The sequence below is a fragment of the Acinonyx jubatus genome, chromosome B3 (assembly GCF_027475565.1).
Source record: "Acinonyx jubatus isolate Ajub_Pintada_27869175 chromosome B3, VMU_Ajub_asm_v1.0, whole genome shotgun sequence".
NCBI classification, from domain to species: domain Eukaryota; kingdom Metazoa; phylum Chordata; class Mammalia; order Carnivora; family Felidae; genus Acinonyx; species Acinonyx jubatus.
The window spans coordinates 19,825,822-19,844,502 of record NC_069386.1 but is presented as its reverse complement, the minus strand read 5'-3'; the positions used below and the strand labels follow the sequence as shown (position 1 = coordinate 19,844,502).

General features: G+C 40.3%; 1 protein-coding gene across 6 annotated transcripts in view; it reads right to left on the bottom strand.

The window, feature by feature from the left end:
* Window positions 1-18,681, bottom strand: part of TJP1 (tight junction protein 1) — a 245,271-nt gene that overhangs the window by 216,104 nt on the left and 10,486 nt on the right. For all 6 annotated transcript variants that reach the window (XM_053223640.1, XM_053223639.1, XM_027067916.2 and 3 more), the window contains exon 2: window positions 14,681-14,813. In XM_053223640.1, the coding sequence (XP_053079615.1) occupies window positions 14,681-14,813 (133 nt within the window). The remainder of the gene's footprint in view (window positions 1-14,680; window positions 14,814-18,681) is intronic.

Genomic DNA, 18,681 nt, shown 5'->3' with positions numbered 1-18,681 from the left:
GCTGGGCTGTCACTATGATCTCTCAACTCCTTCAACATCCAAATGCCATCAAAAGTCAGCTCCACCTTGAGTGATGCCACACTAAAACCTGAATGTAGACTTCTTTGTGTCACAAACCCACCAAACTGGAGAAACAAGAATGCTTACTGACCTCGTTAATTATTCCTTAAAAAGAGATCTAAAATTTATGAGTAATAAAAATTTTTTGAGAGGTTTACCTTCTAAGTATGTGCGTAACTAAAGCCTACATTGAAATGTCTGGAAGCTCTAAAGTGGTTTTCAACTTCAAATACAAACATTTATTACAGGCAAAGCTAATTAGCCTTGTTGTAAGCAGTGTGTGAAGAGTTAATGGTGATTTGAGGAAGCAGAGCTGGCAGAGATTTTCATTTGACTGTGGATTTACAAAACGTTCAACAATTCTATTTTCTGAAATCGTTTTTTATCTCCCTGTAAAGGTTAAAATAAATTAGTAAATTAAATGTGGAAGTCTTTGAGGTAATATCAAAGCAATGCCATTAACAGGAAACTTAATTTCTCAGAAGCATCTGGAAAATGATTGTCAGAAATGAAGTCACAGAGAAATTACTATACCCACATTCTTCCACATTCCACAGATGTTTCTTCTATTTGCTTACAGGAAGCATTTGCTCTTTGGCATACCCCCAACAACACTTGCAGATTTCCTAGGTGTTTTTAATATTTAGCATTTAACTCTCCAATTAATTCAAACTACCTCCACAAAGTGTTTTTCTCATCCTTCAAAGGTTTCTTATTCTCCAGTCTCTCCTCGAATTTCGTTTAATTTTAAATTCTTTATCTTTACCTTTTAAACTCTGTACTCCCCTCCTCTGTTCCAATTATCAGTAACTACATGACTCTCTAAGTCCCTATCTCTTTTGGCAATGATTGTTAGGCATTTTCTTAAAATTCTTGTCTTCTGTGGGGTGCTGTGGCTTTACAGGGGCCTCCCAGAGCAGCACAGTAAGGCCCAGGAAAGGATAGTAGGAGGTCAGGAAAACTGGAAAGAATCCCTGCTTCTTCACCCATGGTCATTCCAAATGACTTCAAAATTCCTGGCTTCACCAATCCTGGAATGACCTTGACCCTCCCCCCACCTCCCGCCACTCAGTTTCATCAGTTCATTCCCAAAGTCAGCACTGTTCCCCCGACAATTCAAACGTGTGCCTCCAGCACTCAGGCCAAAGCTCTGGGTTTCTACATCAAGCCCTTCTGATTTCACTGCCTTGCATTCTCAGTCTGGACCCCTCAAAAGCCTCTCCTTCCTTGTCTTGCTGTATACACCCTTCATTTTGTAGCCAGGCCAGCTCTCCACTGCTCAGTCCCAGGCTGAGTCATGGGACCTCTGCTGGCCCCTCAACCAGGCCTGGCAGTCCCTATCACATTACCAGTCATTTCCTCCCCCCTTTGCAATTCTACATAGTCACCCCTCTTTAGAATCCTCACCTCTTCCTTAAGTGGCAGTCTCAAAGCCCACTTAGAAATGAAACTGCCTCCCAACCCAGAATTTATCTCTATGTTCAACTATGCAGTTCCTCCTCTGGGAGGAGGTTTCCATTCCCTCCCCACCCCCCCAGCAGCAGAACACTCCATCCACTTCCTTCTCCCTCTGGCATCTTCAAAGGTCTCCCTAGGCACATAAAGATGCTTAATACGCTTCCATTAAAAAAAATGGCATATATTAAAAATTACAAATTTCCATACAGTACAGTTAATACATGACTACACCCTGAACACAGTGAGTAGTCTGCTAAATTTTCATTATATTACTTTATATTGTTAGTACCTGCCTCCTGGTCCATCTTACTGTAGACCCTGATGCTCATTCCTGCTGCTTCAGCTTCAGTAAGTTCCTGAGCCACTCGGACCGAGCCTCCGGCCTTCCTATGTCTGGATCTAGAGGGCCACCCGCTGGCTGCCCCAAGCTAAGGCTTTCTTTCTCACACTTGCAGCTCTGATCACCCAGCTCCTGGCTTAGTTTCAGATTGTACTCCGGGTATCTGTACTCCAGGAACTGCAGTGAACCCACAAGGAACACTGGCTGCTGTGTTGGATTCCGACGGGATAGCAGGCCGGTCCCCTTTCCCCCTGGCTCCCTTGTTTATGGTTTCCTCTCATCTTCTACTAATCTCCAACAGATCTCTCATCAAACCTGTGGACAAACACGCATGCTGTAACAGATGGTTCATTTCATTTATAACTTATTTTAAGTTGTTTTAAGCACTAGAACCAAATTCCGAAATTTATACAACTCTTTCAGTGGTCAGCAAACTATTACAGACCCTATAATATTCTGTAATTTGAGATTATATATAACATGAGTGCTCCAAGATTTAGGCTCAGAGAAGATCAGCATTTTAAGAGTAAAGTCATTTCTGAAAGTAATTTCTGAAACTGTTCAGTCAAAAACCAAGGAAAAAAAGGTTAGTATCAGGTAGTGATATACTGGAAAATCAAATCTTAAACAAAGATTTGGGGATCCTTAGGCTTACAAATGTGCTGGTTTCTACCAGATAAATTTTTGACTTTCTTATTTTATACCATCCAAACAAAGGAACTGATATTATGTTGTAAAGAAGTGATCCAAAAAGAATCTGCACACACCAAAAAATAGTAGTACATTTATATACTGTATCTTCTGAAATGAAAACTAAGAAAAGATGGCATGCTAAAACCAACTGGTACTAAAATTTTCCTCATGAATGTACAACAGAGAAGTACTTAATAACTTTGAAAAGCAGTTATCAGATACCCATCTGCACACGATGAGCAAAGGTAATAAGCAAGTATAGATCTTTGACTTACAGTGGGGTTATATCCCGATAAACACACTGTAGGTTGAAAATATCGTTAAGTCAAAAATTCACTTAATATCCCTAACCCACCAACATCATTGCTTAGCCTAGCCTACCTATATATGCTCAGAACACTTATAACAGCCTGCAGTTGGGCAAAAACATTTAACACAGAGCCTGTTTTATAATAAAGTGCTGAGTATCTCATGTAATTTATTGAGTACTATATGGAGAGTGAAGAGCAGAATGGTGGTATAGGGATAGAATGCTGGTCAGGGCATTGGTTGTTTACTCATGTGATCGTGTGGCCGATGCTGTTACTGCCTAGCATCAGGAGAGAATATTGTACCACATATCTCCAACCTGGGAAAAGATCCAAATTCAAAATCTGAAGTATGGCTTCTATTGAAATGTACATCACTTTTGCACCATTGTAAAGTTGAAAAATTATTAAGTTGAACCACTGCAAGTTGGAGACTGTCTGCATGCCACCTAACATAGACAACACTGACTGAGTCCAAGATAGAAAATGACATTCAGAAAGATACTTAACACAATCATCACTGACAGAGTAAGTCTGGAGGGGCAACATATGACTCTGGAATCCTTTCCTACATGACATTCTTGCCAACTCAGTAGTTCTAGTTAGGTTGTTCTCTTGCCCTGGTCCAAAACATACCTAGATATGGGAAAGAACAATGGAAAACATGTTTCTTTACCAGAAAAAAATCTAATTATCAAATGGTAAATCTAATATTCCACTAAAACAAAATTTAGATGTATTAAAATATGGCCCTGACTCAAGGCATTAGCATGCCTTTCTAACATCTTTAAGGGAGAAAAAAAATTAACATTTGCAAATCATTTAAAATTAAATAGTCCGCTGTAAACATTCTCCTGTGTACATGGAACATACACTGGGAGACAAAGGTGAAACAGACTTTTAAAATGTAAATAGCAGCAACAAGAATATACTGAATTATGTAATTTCCAAGATGCTGAAAATGAATTTTCATGCCAAAATAGTAGGAAAATGCCAGTGACTATGAGTGACCTAAATAAACTGCAGCAACTCAAAGTATACAGTTGGATCAGAAGGAGAAAAGTAAAATTCCTTAAAAGCCAGTTTACGGTTTTCATTCTCTAATTATAATAAATCTTTCAAAATTTAGTACATAACAGAAAATGGAGAAACAAAGCTAATAAATGCTTACAAAGCTGGCTCTAGTTATATTAAACATGGAAATGAATACCAAAACATAATTTTTAAAATTATAATCAAAAACTAAAATCACGTTTGGAGTACAGGAACATAGCTAGTTTTAAAGAATTTCAACCAAGTTCCTTAAAAAAAAAAAAAATCAACAGAAAAGGCTTCTTTCTGATAACACCGAAGTCCTTATTGAAGGGTAGGGGCACTTTTGTTACTCATCCCGAAGAATGAAGCAGAGCCACGACTGTCAGAAAACCTCCAATCATCAAAGCCCCTGACATAGAAATCACCTTCCAAGCGAAGAGCAGCTCAAAAGTCCACTCTGCCCCAGGCTGCATCTCTTCAAATACCAATCGCCTCCAGCAATTCAAACATCCAAAATAACTTCAAATTGTAACAGGTTTGCCACTTTCATTTCCACATGGAAGTCCAAGCACCATAAGTGTAAGTAGAGTTACGATGTGTGACAAGCACAAAGAGTGAAGTTCTTCACCACGGAGGACCCCAGCTGGACAGCCTTGCCCAGGCTGCCAGAGTGCACTTGCTAGAAAGCCCTGCCCCCATGTGGCCGGCTGAACTGCTGTGTTGGCCGGGCTGCCTGCCCTGGGGCCCAGAGTGGGAAGATTCCCACCTAAAACAATCACATGAAGTGCCCACTTCTGGCTGTTAAGAGATTCAGGATAAAGTCTCCTAAGCAGAAACTATGTTTCCCAGGGATGGTGTCTTGGACAATGTGGATATGCAACAACTAACTGCTGGAGAACAGAAACTCCAACAACTCATGTGGTACCTGCATGTGCCTTACTGAGGCTGTTCTCACATGTGGCTTGTGCAAATAGGGACAATTCACATTCTGAGATGATGCTGAAGCCCAATTTAAATGACATCTGTCCTGGTCACGACTATGTTTTGCTGGTAATGCTTCACTACATATGATCTTTCAGCTAATATTAAAAAAAATTTTTTTTAACGTTTATTCACTTTTGAGAGAATGAGAGAGACAGAGCATGAGTGAGTGGGGGAGGGACAGAGAGAGAGGGAGACACAGAATCCGAAGTAGGCTTCATGCTCTGAGCTGTCAGCACACAGCCCGACACGGGGCCCGAACCCATGAACTGTGAGATCATGACCTGAGCCGAAGTCAGACGCTCAACTGACTGAGCCACTCAGGCACCTCATCAGCTAACATTAAAGTTGTACATAAAGATCACATAAGTCGTTCTCTCGTCCTGGGGCAAACAGGGCATCTTGGCTCTCTGGGCTCTTGGTACTCCTTCTTTGTCTGGTACCCATTCTGTGGTCTGGGACCATTCCTTCCCAGCCCCAGTTGCCTGGAGTCTGTCCTGGAATGTCCCCTTTCTCTCTGGTTCCCACCCCATGGGCTTCCCCACACAGGGCTGCCCATCAGTGGCTACTTCCCAACCTCAGGGGCAGGCTCTCAGTGCCTCTGAAGGGGAAAGCTGGCCCTGATAATCTGGAAACAGAGCCACTGTCCAAGCTCATTATTGACTCTCAGAGTGGGACTTCCAGAACACGCAGAATGTGAGAGACATCCAGAACCAAAAGGCCACAAGGACATCTGGGGAACACTGGGTCTCGTGACAGCACCCAAATCAGGCTCTGAGGACAGAGCCTTCCTGCAGGCTATGAAGTCACCACTGAGGAGAAATCAATATTTCATGCCCCCATTTGCCTCAGAGATGGAAACAGTAAAGCACTGAGGAAATAGAAGGATTCCTTTCCTCCTGGTTTATTATCTCAGGACCCCCGAAGCCGGTGTGAAGAGCAGGCGCTCTTGCTGTGTGTGTGTGGCCCTCACTCGCCTCTCTGCCAGGCACAGTCAGCCCATGCTAAATGTTAGCTACTACGACATGTGCAGCTTCCCCAAAATAGGACACATTACAGAGATGGAAAACAACACATTCTGAGACTTCTACCTCTGTTCTAAAGCTCTGAAGTCACAAAATAACCAGATGAGTTAACATGTGGAGCTTTAATCCAGGAGCACAATGTCTGTTCCAAAAAGAAATGTGCCCAGTTTTCTATGTACGCTGGAAATTATGTGTGTGCATGCATAGACACAGATCTGTGACATTCCTCAGAGGTTGTTCTGTTCAATAACAAATGAGCAAATCGAATGATTCTGTTCATTGAGTGAAAAATAATGAAATAATATCAGATCATCCTTGAGAGGGGCACCTGGTGGCTCAGTCAGCTAAGCACACAGCTCTTGATTTCGGCTCAGGACATGATCTCGTGGTTCATGAGTTCGAATCCCGTGGTGGGCTCTGAGCTAACACCGTGAAGCCTGCTTGGGATTCTCTCTCTCTTTCTGCCCTCCCCCCACTCACACTCTCGCTCTCTCTCAAAATAGATAAACATTAAATAATAAAAAAGATCATCTCTGAGAACCTGAAGCAGATCCATTTTAGATAAAGAAGAATCATTTCCATACATTTACTCATTCAGCACACATGAACACATTCTTTTTATTTCTATATTTTCAACCTCTTCAGGCCTGCCTGCCCACCCCACTGCCCTTGGCTAATGTCGCCAACCACCTCTAAACGTCCCCTCCCACCCTCATGCCTGCTCACCCCCATAAGCAGAACATCCGGAGGGTGCCCTGCTCAAAAATTTGGGGGGAGGCGGCTGTAACTGTCAGAAATGTGATATAACTGTCAGAGTCCATGACATCAGCTCTGTAGATTTGGAAGTGGTGATGGCTCTTTGTTCTGTGACTTTCTGAAGAAATTACATTATTCCTCCTTACAACATAAAAAACAAAGGAAAAGATAAATTCTAGTTCTTGCTCCTTGAATGATCTTCTTTGATCACCGGCAGGCCCAAGTTCCCTCTGCCCTCCCCCAGCTATTTGAGGCCACATGTATCTGTGGATCACTCACTCCCTTCTGGAAACCGCCCTCCTCAGCTTCTCTAATATCTATCCATGAACTTCTTCGGCATACTCCTCTACTTTGGACTGCCCTTGAACTAGTGTTCCCTGGTTCTGGTTCTCTGGAGCATTAGCCTTCTTAGTACACAAAGCTGTCCTAGGGGTAAAATCTCCCCCTCCCCTCCAGAAGAAATGCTGTGTGTCCCTCCCACCTTCCAGGAGAACAGAACAAATCAGAGCTACTTCAGCTGGAGGGAAGGATGGGGGTTCAACACCCACCCAGTCCAGCCTAGGGCATCTCTGCAGACCTGTAGGGCTCTGAACAAACTATTTCCTTCCACACACCTGGTAGCTCTCAGCTCTGTCTCCATTCCCTTCTCTGCTCCTTCAATCCAATGATCTCCTTCTCACTTTTCCACCCAACAAAGTCAGATGCATTCTTTCCAGATCCAGTTCAGGGGGCACCTTCCTTGTGATTCTTTGCCGTTCCAGCCTGAGATGAGCACTCCATTTTCCCTGGAGGTACCTTGGACTGCCTCCACTATTGTTCATTGTGCAACACTGTTTGTCTACAATCCTGCTTACCCTACTAGATCTGATCACTGCGATGGCAGACAAGAGGAGGGTAGTGGTGGTGATGGTGGTGTGATATGAAGGAGATATCACAGATATGAAGGAGAGGGGTCCCAGATGATCAACAATGAGGCCTGGGTGTGTTCTTGCTGTGGGGACAGTGCCCTGATCTGCATGAAAAGAAGCAAGGCAGTGGCTGGAGGGAGGGAAAGAACAATGGCTGTGGCTCTCCAGCCTGGCCAACGAGGATGGAGTCTAAGCCCTAAAAAGTCAGGTAAAGTCAAAGAACTGCTTTCAAAACAGATTTTGAAATGTGAGTTAAGGCAGAATACTGAAGACCTCATTCTCTTTTTTGAAATATTTCTCTATTGCTTTCATTAAGATCTAAGTTTCTAAAAGGCTTCTATTTTCTTTCAGTGTTGATGAATAAAATCCTACCTAAAATCTGAGCCAACAAACTTCTCAAGCAGCAGTTGCTAGTGAAAAGAAACTAAAGAGGGAAGATGTTGGCACAGGTCCAAGACAGAGACAGAATTCTGACCTGTAAAACCAATCCAAAAATCCTGTTAGATAAAGATGGAGGCTGACTATACCCACAAGAATAGACAGCTCACAGCCACTGTGCTTCTAACCTTTTCAAAAAACAAGAGTCCTTGCAAGGCTGTCTGTAAGAGTCCCTTAGAAATATCCGGATATTCAGTTTAATGAAGAAAGTAACCATTAAAGGCAAACCATCTACAATTAATTGGCCATCAATTGGAAAACTAGATTCAGATTGGCCTCTGGAAGTCCTAAAGGTAATAAATAGCTAAATATTCCTTTGTTCTGCAGAAGAGCCTCAATACTCTACCTGATTCCTCTCACATTGGAAAATTAATCAGGGTGATAATTTTGATAGATTCCTGTCACCTACAGCAATGCATATCCTGAGGAAAGATTGGGAGCGGGCCACAGAACACACTGGTGTCCAGTTCACCAACACCCAAACCAGCAAGGAGGCCAGATGCTTGGTGAACTGGGACTAGTGAGGGCAGGCCCTTGTTCCTGCCAAGAACACATGACCTGAATCTAGTCATGAGAAACACTGAATAGCTCCAGTTTGAAGATTCTTTAAAACTGTCAAGGAAGAAACATGACACCTAAAAGCAATGCATGTTCCCGTATGGCACCTTGGGACAGAAAGGAAAGAGAGGCCCACTGGGCAGTAGTGAAGGTTGGATGAGAACTATAGATTGAACAGCATCCTTGTGTCAGTGTTGATTTCCTGATCTGGTTACATGGTAGTTAAGCAGAGAATGACAATGCTTGGGGGAACTGAACCCTTCAAAATTTAGGGGTTGTGGGTCATCATGTCTACAGTTTGTTTTCAAAAAGTTTCAACAAAAGACTAGTGACAGTGAGTGTGTACACATCTACCTCCACCACCTCTGTCTTTATCATCACCTCCACCTGCACCACCGCCTTGACTTCCATCACCACCTCTGCCTCTATCACTACTACCATCAGCAACACCAAAGCCTCCACCACCTCCACCAGTATTGCCACCTCCGCACGCCCACCACCACTACCACCAGTACCACTGCCACCACCTCCATCTCCATCATCTCTTCTACCTCCATCGCCAATACCACCACCTCCACCTCCACTTCCACTACCTCTAATGGGACCACAGTATCTACTTTGGCTATTCAAAAAAGCTCCCCTTTATTCCTTGGTATTCAGGCATGTTTCCCAAAAGAAAAGTGAATAGAGGAAGTTGGTTACTTTATTTGACTCCATATCAAATGAGTTACATTATTTTATATCTCCTCTTACTTCTCTCAATACCCACCACTTTTAACATTTAATGGTCTCTAAGCTTTTCTTTACTGAGCTGCTACAGTAATGAAGTAGTCAGTCAACCAACAAATATTTAATGGGCATAAAATCTGATATGCTTAGCATTATGGGAAACATAAAAGAAATGTTCCCGGTCTCTGCAGAGTTGAAGCCCATGATACAGTCAGGAACAAAACAAGCAATAAGAGTTGAGGGCACAGTGAGGAGATGTGTCAATGGTCTTGGGGCCAGCACCTGTAATGACACAGGGATATGTAAAAGTGAACAGAAAGATGCCCAAGTCACTAGAGCTCAGGATGGAAAGAACATCTGTGCACCCAGAACAAAAGGGGCTTCCAGTGCTCACTGCTGTTCCTTCTAGGCTTTCATACCAACTGGTGATGTGGGCAGTGCTAATCAAGTGGGAACGAGAAAGAGGAGAAGTGGCTGGTCCCCTCCCAACAAAGTAGGAGGCAGGATAACTAGGTGTTCAGTGTCCCTTCACATGTTCACCCTCTACCATTTTCTCACCTTGTAGCACCCAGCTACTTATTCACCAGTCAGGTACTCAATAATGCCAAGAAGAAAGCAAACTTGGTATATGTTCAAAGTCAAATAAATATTTAGTTATAAAACAGGGCTCCAGAATCTCTCAGTGTCCCACAGATCATAAAAGAGGTCTTGAAGGTAGAGGGAGAAGGAGAAAACATCTATCATTGATATCTCCATAGGCTATATATATTTTCTAGGGGCCTAATTGGAGACTCCTCTTCATCATGAGAAAAAGTACTTTTTTTCAAATGTGAAAAATCACTGATCATCAAAAACACCTTAGAACTACCTTATATTCAGGCAGCAGTGAAATGGGACTTATTAGCCCAGAAATGTACAAAAATATAATACCCCAAATAATATCTTATTATCATATATTTTTCTTCTCATGAAAAAAAAGCCTCTAAAGATTTTGAAATGTATCATTTTTGCCTAATAGTACTCAGTAATGACTGAAACTGTCTTTCATCCAAGGCTAAGGGAACATAGCCATAAACTATTAATTGGTTCACTGTTTCTCTTTATTGTGCATAAAACTTTTTGTAGTATTTGTCTGTTGGCAGACAGAGAAAATTAGCAGTCTAGATTTACACCCACAAGCAGGAAATAAATTGCTTAAGTCTGTATTCAAGATAGCTTTCCCCCACTGAATGAATCCTACTCAACTGGCTCCATTTTCCTGTTTTAGGGAGGATGTATAATCAAGAGAAGCTGTAAAATTTCAAGCAATCTGTTGAATTTTTAAATTATCACTTAAAATGTTTTGACTATACACTTAGAATCTGAGAGGGAGGAAAGGACAGAAGAGTAAAGGCAACCTGATCACCCTAAACAACAGGGGCGCCTGGGTGGCTCAGTCAGTTAAGCGTCCAACTCTAGATATCAGATCAGGTCATGATCTCATGGTCTGTGGGATTAAGCCCCCCATCGGGCCCTGCACCAACAGCTTGGAGCCTACTTGGGATTCTCTTTCCCTCTCTCTCTGCCCCTCCCCAACTTGTATGTTCTTCCCAACCCTCCCCCAAATAAATAAACTTAAAAAAAGACAAATAGGCAATAACACCAGAGTGGAATGGAATAGCTAAGCATTTAAACATTAAATGAAGCTAAAAACAAATGGTTACTTTTCTTCTTCATATTGATTATCAATATATCACTCCATTACCTCCAGGGGAAAAAAAAAAGGAACTTGTGACATGGTTTTAGAGCATTGCACCCATTAAACTGTTAAACAAAGGCACAGGTCTTCCAGGCAAAACATGTGTTCATAACAGACTTGTCTAGTCCAGGCCTTGCCTAAGAAAATTTTACCAAGTCTCTCTGGGACACTGTCTCATGGAACTAGTGAGACTGGATGGATTCCAGTCTCCTCCAGTGAGCTAGGAAGTCAGTCATTTATGCTGTAGGGTTTACAAAACGAACTAGAATGCCCTTCCCATTTAATCCCCACAGAGAAAGCTGAAACAATCACCTCTCCCCAGGAGTGAAATGGCATCAATCTGACACCCGGGACCCAAGCCAACCATCTCAGCTGGAACCTGAGGCTTCTCAGCCAGAAACTGGAACCTTGAATGCATAGCAACTGAACCTCTTGTTCCATTTGTTATGTTTTTTCCAAAAGCAATAAAAATTGTATTTTTTTTCTTATGCAAAGTTAAAAGTAAAATGCAAATATAAAAATATAAATATTATTCAGTTGGTCATGCAAATTTGATCTCTGCCCATGATAGGAGATGATGCACTAAGCTTAAGTCTTTCTGGTTTAAGGTTTTCAAAGGAAGCCATACATCTAATAAAAAGTTTTACAACTTGAAAATAGTGTATGACAAAGTTTTCAGTCTTTTTTGAACTAGAGATACCTACAGTGGCTAAACTATTTTCTAAAGGGGACAAGAATTATCTATTCCTGTGTAATTGAACATCATTTACCAAATAACTGTCCTTTAGACACTGTGGCTGAGGCTTTAAAATGTGGTTCTCTACAATCACATTACAGTCAACTGTGTTAGAGGATCAGATCTGAATCCCTTTCACCTCCCATGACACTCTCTTCTAATCTACTTAAGTGTACTTCCTTCTTTTAAAAAGACAGAATTTTAAAAGTGGAGGGGAAAAACATCCTTTTCATCTCCATGCCAAAGATGCTCTATGCCCGTATGTATTTTGGATATTATAATATTAATTGCCATAGCTTATGGTAGGCAGTGGGTGGGAGTAGCCAAGCTGTGAGGCTCTTTTTTTTTTTAAATTTCTTTATTGTTTGGAAAATCAGTTTATTGCTTTCCTAAAAATGGAACATGATCATTGTAAAAATTTCTAAGAATCTAAAAATCTTCAAAGATTGCTATCCTATCACCCGTTATTGCAAAAACCTGAGAAGGAAAATGAACTCAAATTGTAAAAAAGTATAATTGATTGCAGTACTGGTGACCCTTGAACACAGGTGTGAAATGATGGGTCTACTTATACATGCAGTTTTTACAATACAGTACTATGAATATATTTTGTCTTCCTTATGATTTTCTTAATAACATCTTTTCTAGCTTAGCTTATTATTAGAATAAAGTATATAATACATGGGACATACAGAATGCATGTTAATGGATTATTTGTGTTATTGGTAAGGCTTCTGGTCAACAGTAGGGTATTATTAGTAGTTAAGTTTCTGGGGAGTGAAGTTATACATGGATTCTCGACTGCATAGAGGGTTGACGCATCTAACCTCTGCAATTGTCCAGGGCCAACTGTAATTACATTTCATTAATATAAACTCATTACTGAGATGAAATACCAGTATACCAAAGTCCAGTCCACGACCTTCCAATGTACCCTCCCGAAGGCAAAAACCACAAACACAGTCCTTGAAGCTGAATAAACTATTACACCAGAACACATGCTCCTCCCTGGAATGGACCTTCCGTAAACCTCAATTTACCTCTTTCTCTTAACCTCAAAGTCAAATACCTTCCCTCTGGGGATACTAAGACATTTCACTTTTGAGATAAAGTCAAATAGGAAAGATCATCAAAAAGAAAGAAATTAATTCTGCAGATGTTAACTGCACCTGGGTAGTGTTATTTTTCCTTGCTTGAACTGTGTACTCACTTGAGCCAGATCAACTCTTGCATCGAATAAGGCAGGGAATGAATGATCAATAATTTTAAAACGTATTCATCATGATAAAGAGATAACTCTACTTGCCAACTTTTCCTTATAGCTGAAATAATCTATTTCTATTTCTGGGATACTGAAAGCAATATTACATGAAGTAAAGCTTTTTTTCTGTCACATTCTACAGATGTTTTAACCTCTTCCACAACCACAGAGACTGATTCAGCAAGCAAACATATTTTATGACATGCCAAATTTATTAGTTATTGGACTATCCTTCAGTAATGACAATGTTTAAGACCATAAAAAAGAACCTGATGAAATTCCAATTTCCATTTTTATATTCCAACAAGTAATTCAAATTTGCTTCTCAACTCAGTGTTTCACTTTTGAAAAGCAATTTGCTTTATTTTAAACTATAATTATGTTTCCTTCAGTCATTTTAATTGTTAGGTTTACTTAACAAAAATTTACTGTCTTTTTATTCCTTTTCTCAGTTATTGCTTTATGTCTTCTGATAGGTCACGTTTCACCTTCTGATGTCTTGTGTGATAAAATGGTCAAGAACACTTTCAGGCAAAATCAAGTATAATTATTTTAATAAGAGCAATTATTAAAATAAAAAATAGAGTATCCACATTTACTGAACTTTTATTTTCATGAACTATAGATAAAAGATGCAGAAGTCTCATCCTCAAGAAAGAAAGGCCTTGTTACCACTGTTTGAAACAGGTATGGTTACTGGTACTTTTACAATTCAGAAACTGTCAGAGCTCAAAGGGAAGAAGTGAACACATCTGGTCTACTAAACATCATAAATATCCATTCACTGGCCACTGAACCCTACAATACATAAATTTGAAATTTTCTTATTGCAAAGAAAATTCTATGTCCTTTATAGCACTGCAGTATCTCTTATGGAGTAAGACAATATAACTAATAGCAAAGGACAGTGGGGGCTGACAGTGCCCGTGTGTTCCTCTAAAAACATGCATGAATGTACCACATACCCACAGGAAAACCTGTCATTTGGCCTGGAATATATATACACATATATATATGTGTGTACACATATATACACATATATATATGTGTGTACACATATATACACATATATATATGTGTGTACACATATATACACATATATATGTGTATGTACATATATATGTGTGTACATATATATATACACATATATACACACACACACACATATATATGTGTATATATATATATATATATCCACTAACGTTAATCACTTAGAATAGAAAGCACCAGGATTAACTAAACCAGGATCTGTCCTAACAATATCAAAGTAACACTATTTTCTGGCACTGCCAGGAAGTTGGGTGTCTGGGGTTAATCAAATACTCAGATCTCTACTTATGCCAACCTGTGGATTTGAAAATTCCTAAGACATTTACATTAACAGTCCACTGAACTTAATTTAATTTTTGCTGTAGAGTTCAGGGAGTATTTCTTTATCTTGGTCTTTGAATCAGAATCATTTATTATAAATGTTTCAAAAGGATACCAGTTAACAAAGCGTTCTGATTGGTAACCTGTTGGATAAAACAGTTTTCATTATTAAAAAAATGCCCACAACAAATAAGACTGTTGTGTTTTTTATGAAAATAAAAATAATGGAATCAAAATTTTCATATTTTTTGAAAAATAAAAAAAAATTAATAACAGTCCACTTACAGTGAGTTCACAGAAATCGATGCTATCAAGGCTTTTGCTTCTGTGGAGTCTCCCTTTTATTCGTCTTAAAGAAGGTTTTCCTTGGCTGACGCTAGAAGTAGCACCATTCGGATTTTCAGAGGATGGCGTTACCCTGAAAGAAGAGGAAACACATTTAGGTTTACAGGGAAACACATTTCTCGGGTATGAAATAAGTATTTACTTGAGAACAGCTTTGGAAACCTCAGGCTCCTTTTTTTCAACCAAGAAGCTAAGAACCACAGCCGAGCTACCTCCCATCAGATACCCTAAGTATTTCTCAGCAGTTTGCTGGTTTAGAAATTTTTCTTGACAGGGTTCAAACGTTTCAACATTAAGATTTACTAAAAGTCAACGCTGTGACCATCAAAGAAGCAATTAAAGCCAGACTGAAGTTTCCTAGGTAACTGGGAGGTATCTGCTTCCTGCTGGGTAGTTCTTTATATGGAGCGCTCAGCCCAGCGCCTGGCACGCCCAATGCAAGTCAGCTCTCCTTGTGTACAACCACAGACACCGTTCAGCATGCTTTTTTAATCAGGAAAATTACTTTAAAAATTTTAAACATTGACAGTCAACACTCAGTTCACCATGATTACAGAACAACGAAAATACAGATAAAAAGAAGTGGTAAATAATCTAAGTTATCTACAGATGCACATCAGCATACATGCTTGTATATGTATACACACACTCAAGACTGTCATGTGTTCAATCGTTTCTGTGCCACTTCTGCTGGCAGCCTTAGCAGGTGCCCTGGGAACCTGGGAGGAAACTGCTTAGTGGATTATCGTCTTAGAGATGACAAAGGTTTTAAGTAGTAAGACCGACTGGTAAGTATGGCTTATCAAAATCAGTTTCCTTATTTTATGGTCAGGTTTCCTGCTTGTATACATCCTATGTTCATATACTTTTCAACTTTCCTGACCTACTTAATATTTTGTATTTAAGATTTTGTTGTCTGAAAGAGATCAAATAGGCCTCTTGTTGCTTGACAAGAACACAGAGAATGAACTATCAGCAAAGTAAATTTGACTTATATAATAAGATGGGAGTAAATATCATAAAATAGAGTATTCTAGGTATGACTGCATTTAAAGTAAAAGTGCCATATCCCTATAGTTATGACTTTTAAAGAGTATGAAAAGATACAAAAGTGAAAAGTAAAGCCTTCCTCTCCCCCCCCATCCCAAATCCCCATCTCTTTTTTTAACTGATTATTTATTTTGAAAGAGAGAGCACAAGTGTGCACACGCATGCATAAGAGGCTGGAGAAGATGGGAAAGAATCCCAAGCAGGTTCCACGCTCAGTGCAGAGCCCGATTCAGGGCTCAATCTCACAATGAGATCATGACCTGAGCTGAAATCAAGAATTACTTAACCAACTATTTCAGGGGTCAGACACTTAACCGACTGAGCCACCCAGGTACCCCTCCCCACCCCTTTTTCTAAGGACAATCACCATTAACAGTTCTTTGTATAACCTCCCAAATAAATGTGCTTGCTTATCCACATATGTGTTAATCTCCTTTCAAAACTTTTCAGCAAAGTGACCAAATTGTTCACATTGTCCTGCACCTTACTTTTTCACTTAATTTTCTTGAGGCTCTTCCCATAATAACCCAGCTCTATTTCATTTGTTTAATGGCTAAACAGTATTCCATTGTATAGGTGTATCACAATTTATTCAACCACTCCTCTACCAATGGGTATTTAATTTAGTTTCCAAATGTTTGCTATCAAATTATAAAGCAATGAACATATCTTACATCTTTGGGTACAAACACAGTATTTACTTAGGAAAGACTCCTGGAAATAAAATGCAGGGTCAGAGGTTTCTAGGTATTGCTAGGCACTGCTTTTCAAAATGGCTTTAGCAATTTACACTTCCATCAACAGTATACAAGAATATTCCTATGGGGGGGGGTGGGGGGCAGTTGTCCTTAAATATAAGGGTGATTTAATAATTTTATTTTATTATTTTATAACTCAACTTCTCCATGTCCTTCATTATATTTGTCTTGCTGAATTGCTGCTTTCTGTAAAAAAAAAAAAGACCATTACACAGTCCCAACGTGAATATGGATCTGACAACTGACCTTTATACATTGGTTTTTCCTTTATATATTTCAAATGTTTTATTAGATGCCTTAATGTTTATAATTCATATCTTTTTAGGGATTTAACCTTTTATCATATTAAAAGTCTGTTTCTGGGTGCCTGGGTGGCTCAGTCGGTTGAGTGTCCGACTTCGGCTCAGGTCACAATCTCACAGTCCATGAGTTCGAGCCCCACGTCGGGCTCTGGGCTGATGGCCCGGAGCCTGGAGCCCGCTTCCGATTCTGTGTCTCCCTCTCTCTCTGCTCCTCCCCCGTTCATGCTCTGTCTCTCTCTGTCTCAAAAATAAATAAAATGTTAAAAAAAAAAAAGTCTCTGTTTCTGGGTGCCTGGGTGGCTCAGTCGGTTGAGCGTCTGACTTCGGCTCAGGTCATGATCTCGCGGTCTGTGAGTTCGAGCCCCGCATCAGGCTCTGTGCTGACAGCTCGGAGCCTGAAGCCTGTTTCAGATTCTGTGTCTCCCTCTCTTGCCGCCCCTCCCCTACTCATGCTCTGTCTCTCTCTCTCTCTCTCTCTCTCTCTCTGTCAAAAATAAATAAACATTAAAAAAATTTTTTTAAAAATCTGTTTCAATTAAAGATTTTACCTTAACTGCTATTTTGTCTAATAATTTCCCCATCTATATTTTTAAGTTTTTTAAATGTTTATTTATTTTTGAGAGATGGGGGAGGGGGGGGGAGAGAGAGAGAGAGAGAGAGAGAGAGAGAGAGAGAGAGAGAGAAAGATGGAGTGTGAGTGGGGGAGGGCACAGAGAGAGGGAGACAAAGAATCTGAAGCAGGCTCCAGGCTCTGAGCTGTCAGCAGGACTCAAACTCACAGACAGTGAAATCATGACCTGAGCCAAAGTTGGACACTTAACCAACTGAGCCACCCAGGTGACCCCCACATCTACATTTTTATATTATCCTTTTCTTGGCTTATCTTTTTCTGTGCTCATATTTTCAACCCTGACAAGTATCTGCCTGTCTCTCCCCACCCCTCCTCCTTTAATTTATACTTTAACTTTTGTTAACTCTTTTCAGCATGTAGCTGGACTGTTTCCTTTCTTCTTTTTAGTGTTATTATTATTATTTTCTGAGAGTGAGAGAGCACAAGTAGAGGAGAGGTAGAGAGAGGGGACACAGGATCCAAAGCAGACTCTGAGCCAATACAGGGCTCAAACTCATAGACTCTGAGATCATGACCTGAGCGGAAGTTAGATGCTCAACCAACTGAGCCACCCAGGGGTCTGTTTTCTTTTTTACTAAATCTAAGAATAAGTATCTTTTGAGAGAAACTGAATCCATTCAAATTTATTCATGTTTAGATTTATTCCTGCCATGTTCTTTTACGGTTTGTGGTGGTTTTTTATTTTGTTGTTGTTATTGCTATTGTTGAGAGACAGAATGTGAGTGAGAGAGAGGGGCAGAGGAAGAGGGAGAGAGAGAATCTTAAGAAGGCTCCATCCTACATGCGGCTCCATCTCACAACTGTGAGACCATGACCTGAGCTGAAATCAAGACACAATTTTGGTTTGTTGTTGTTGTTGTTGTTGTTCTGTTTGGTTTGGTTTAGTTTGGTTTTGTAGTTACTTATTTTGAGAGAAAGGGAAAGAGAGAGTGTGCAAGCAGGGGAGGGGCAGACAGAGAGGAAGAGAGAGAATTCCAAGCAGACTCCATGCTGTCAGCATAGAGCCCAACTCGGGACTGTATCTCATGAACCGTGAGATCATGACCTGAGCTGAAATCAAGAGGTGGCCATTTAACCGACTGAGCCACCCAGGAACCCCTGGTTTGTTTTTGGTTTTGTTTTTTTAATTTAAATGCTTTCTTCTTTCCTACTTTTCCTATTTCCATATTTTTCCTACCTTTTTAGTATGACTGAGTTTTC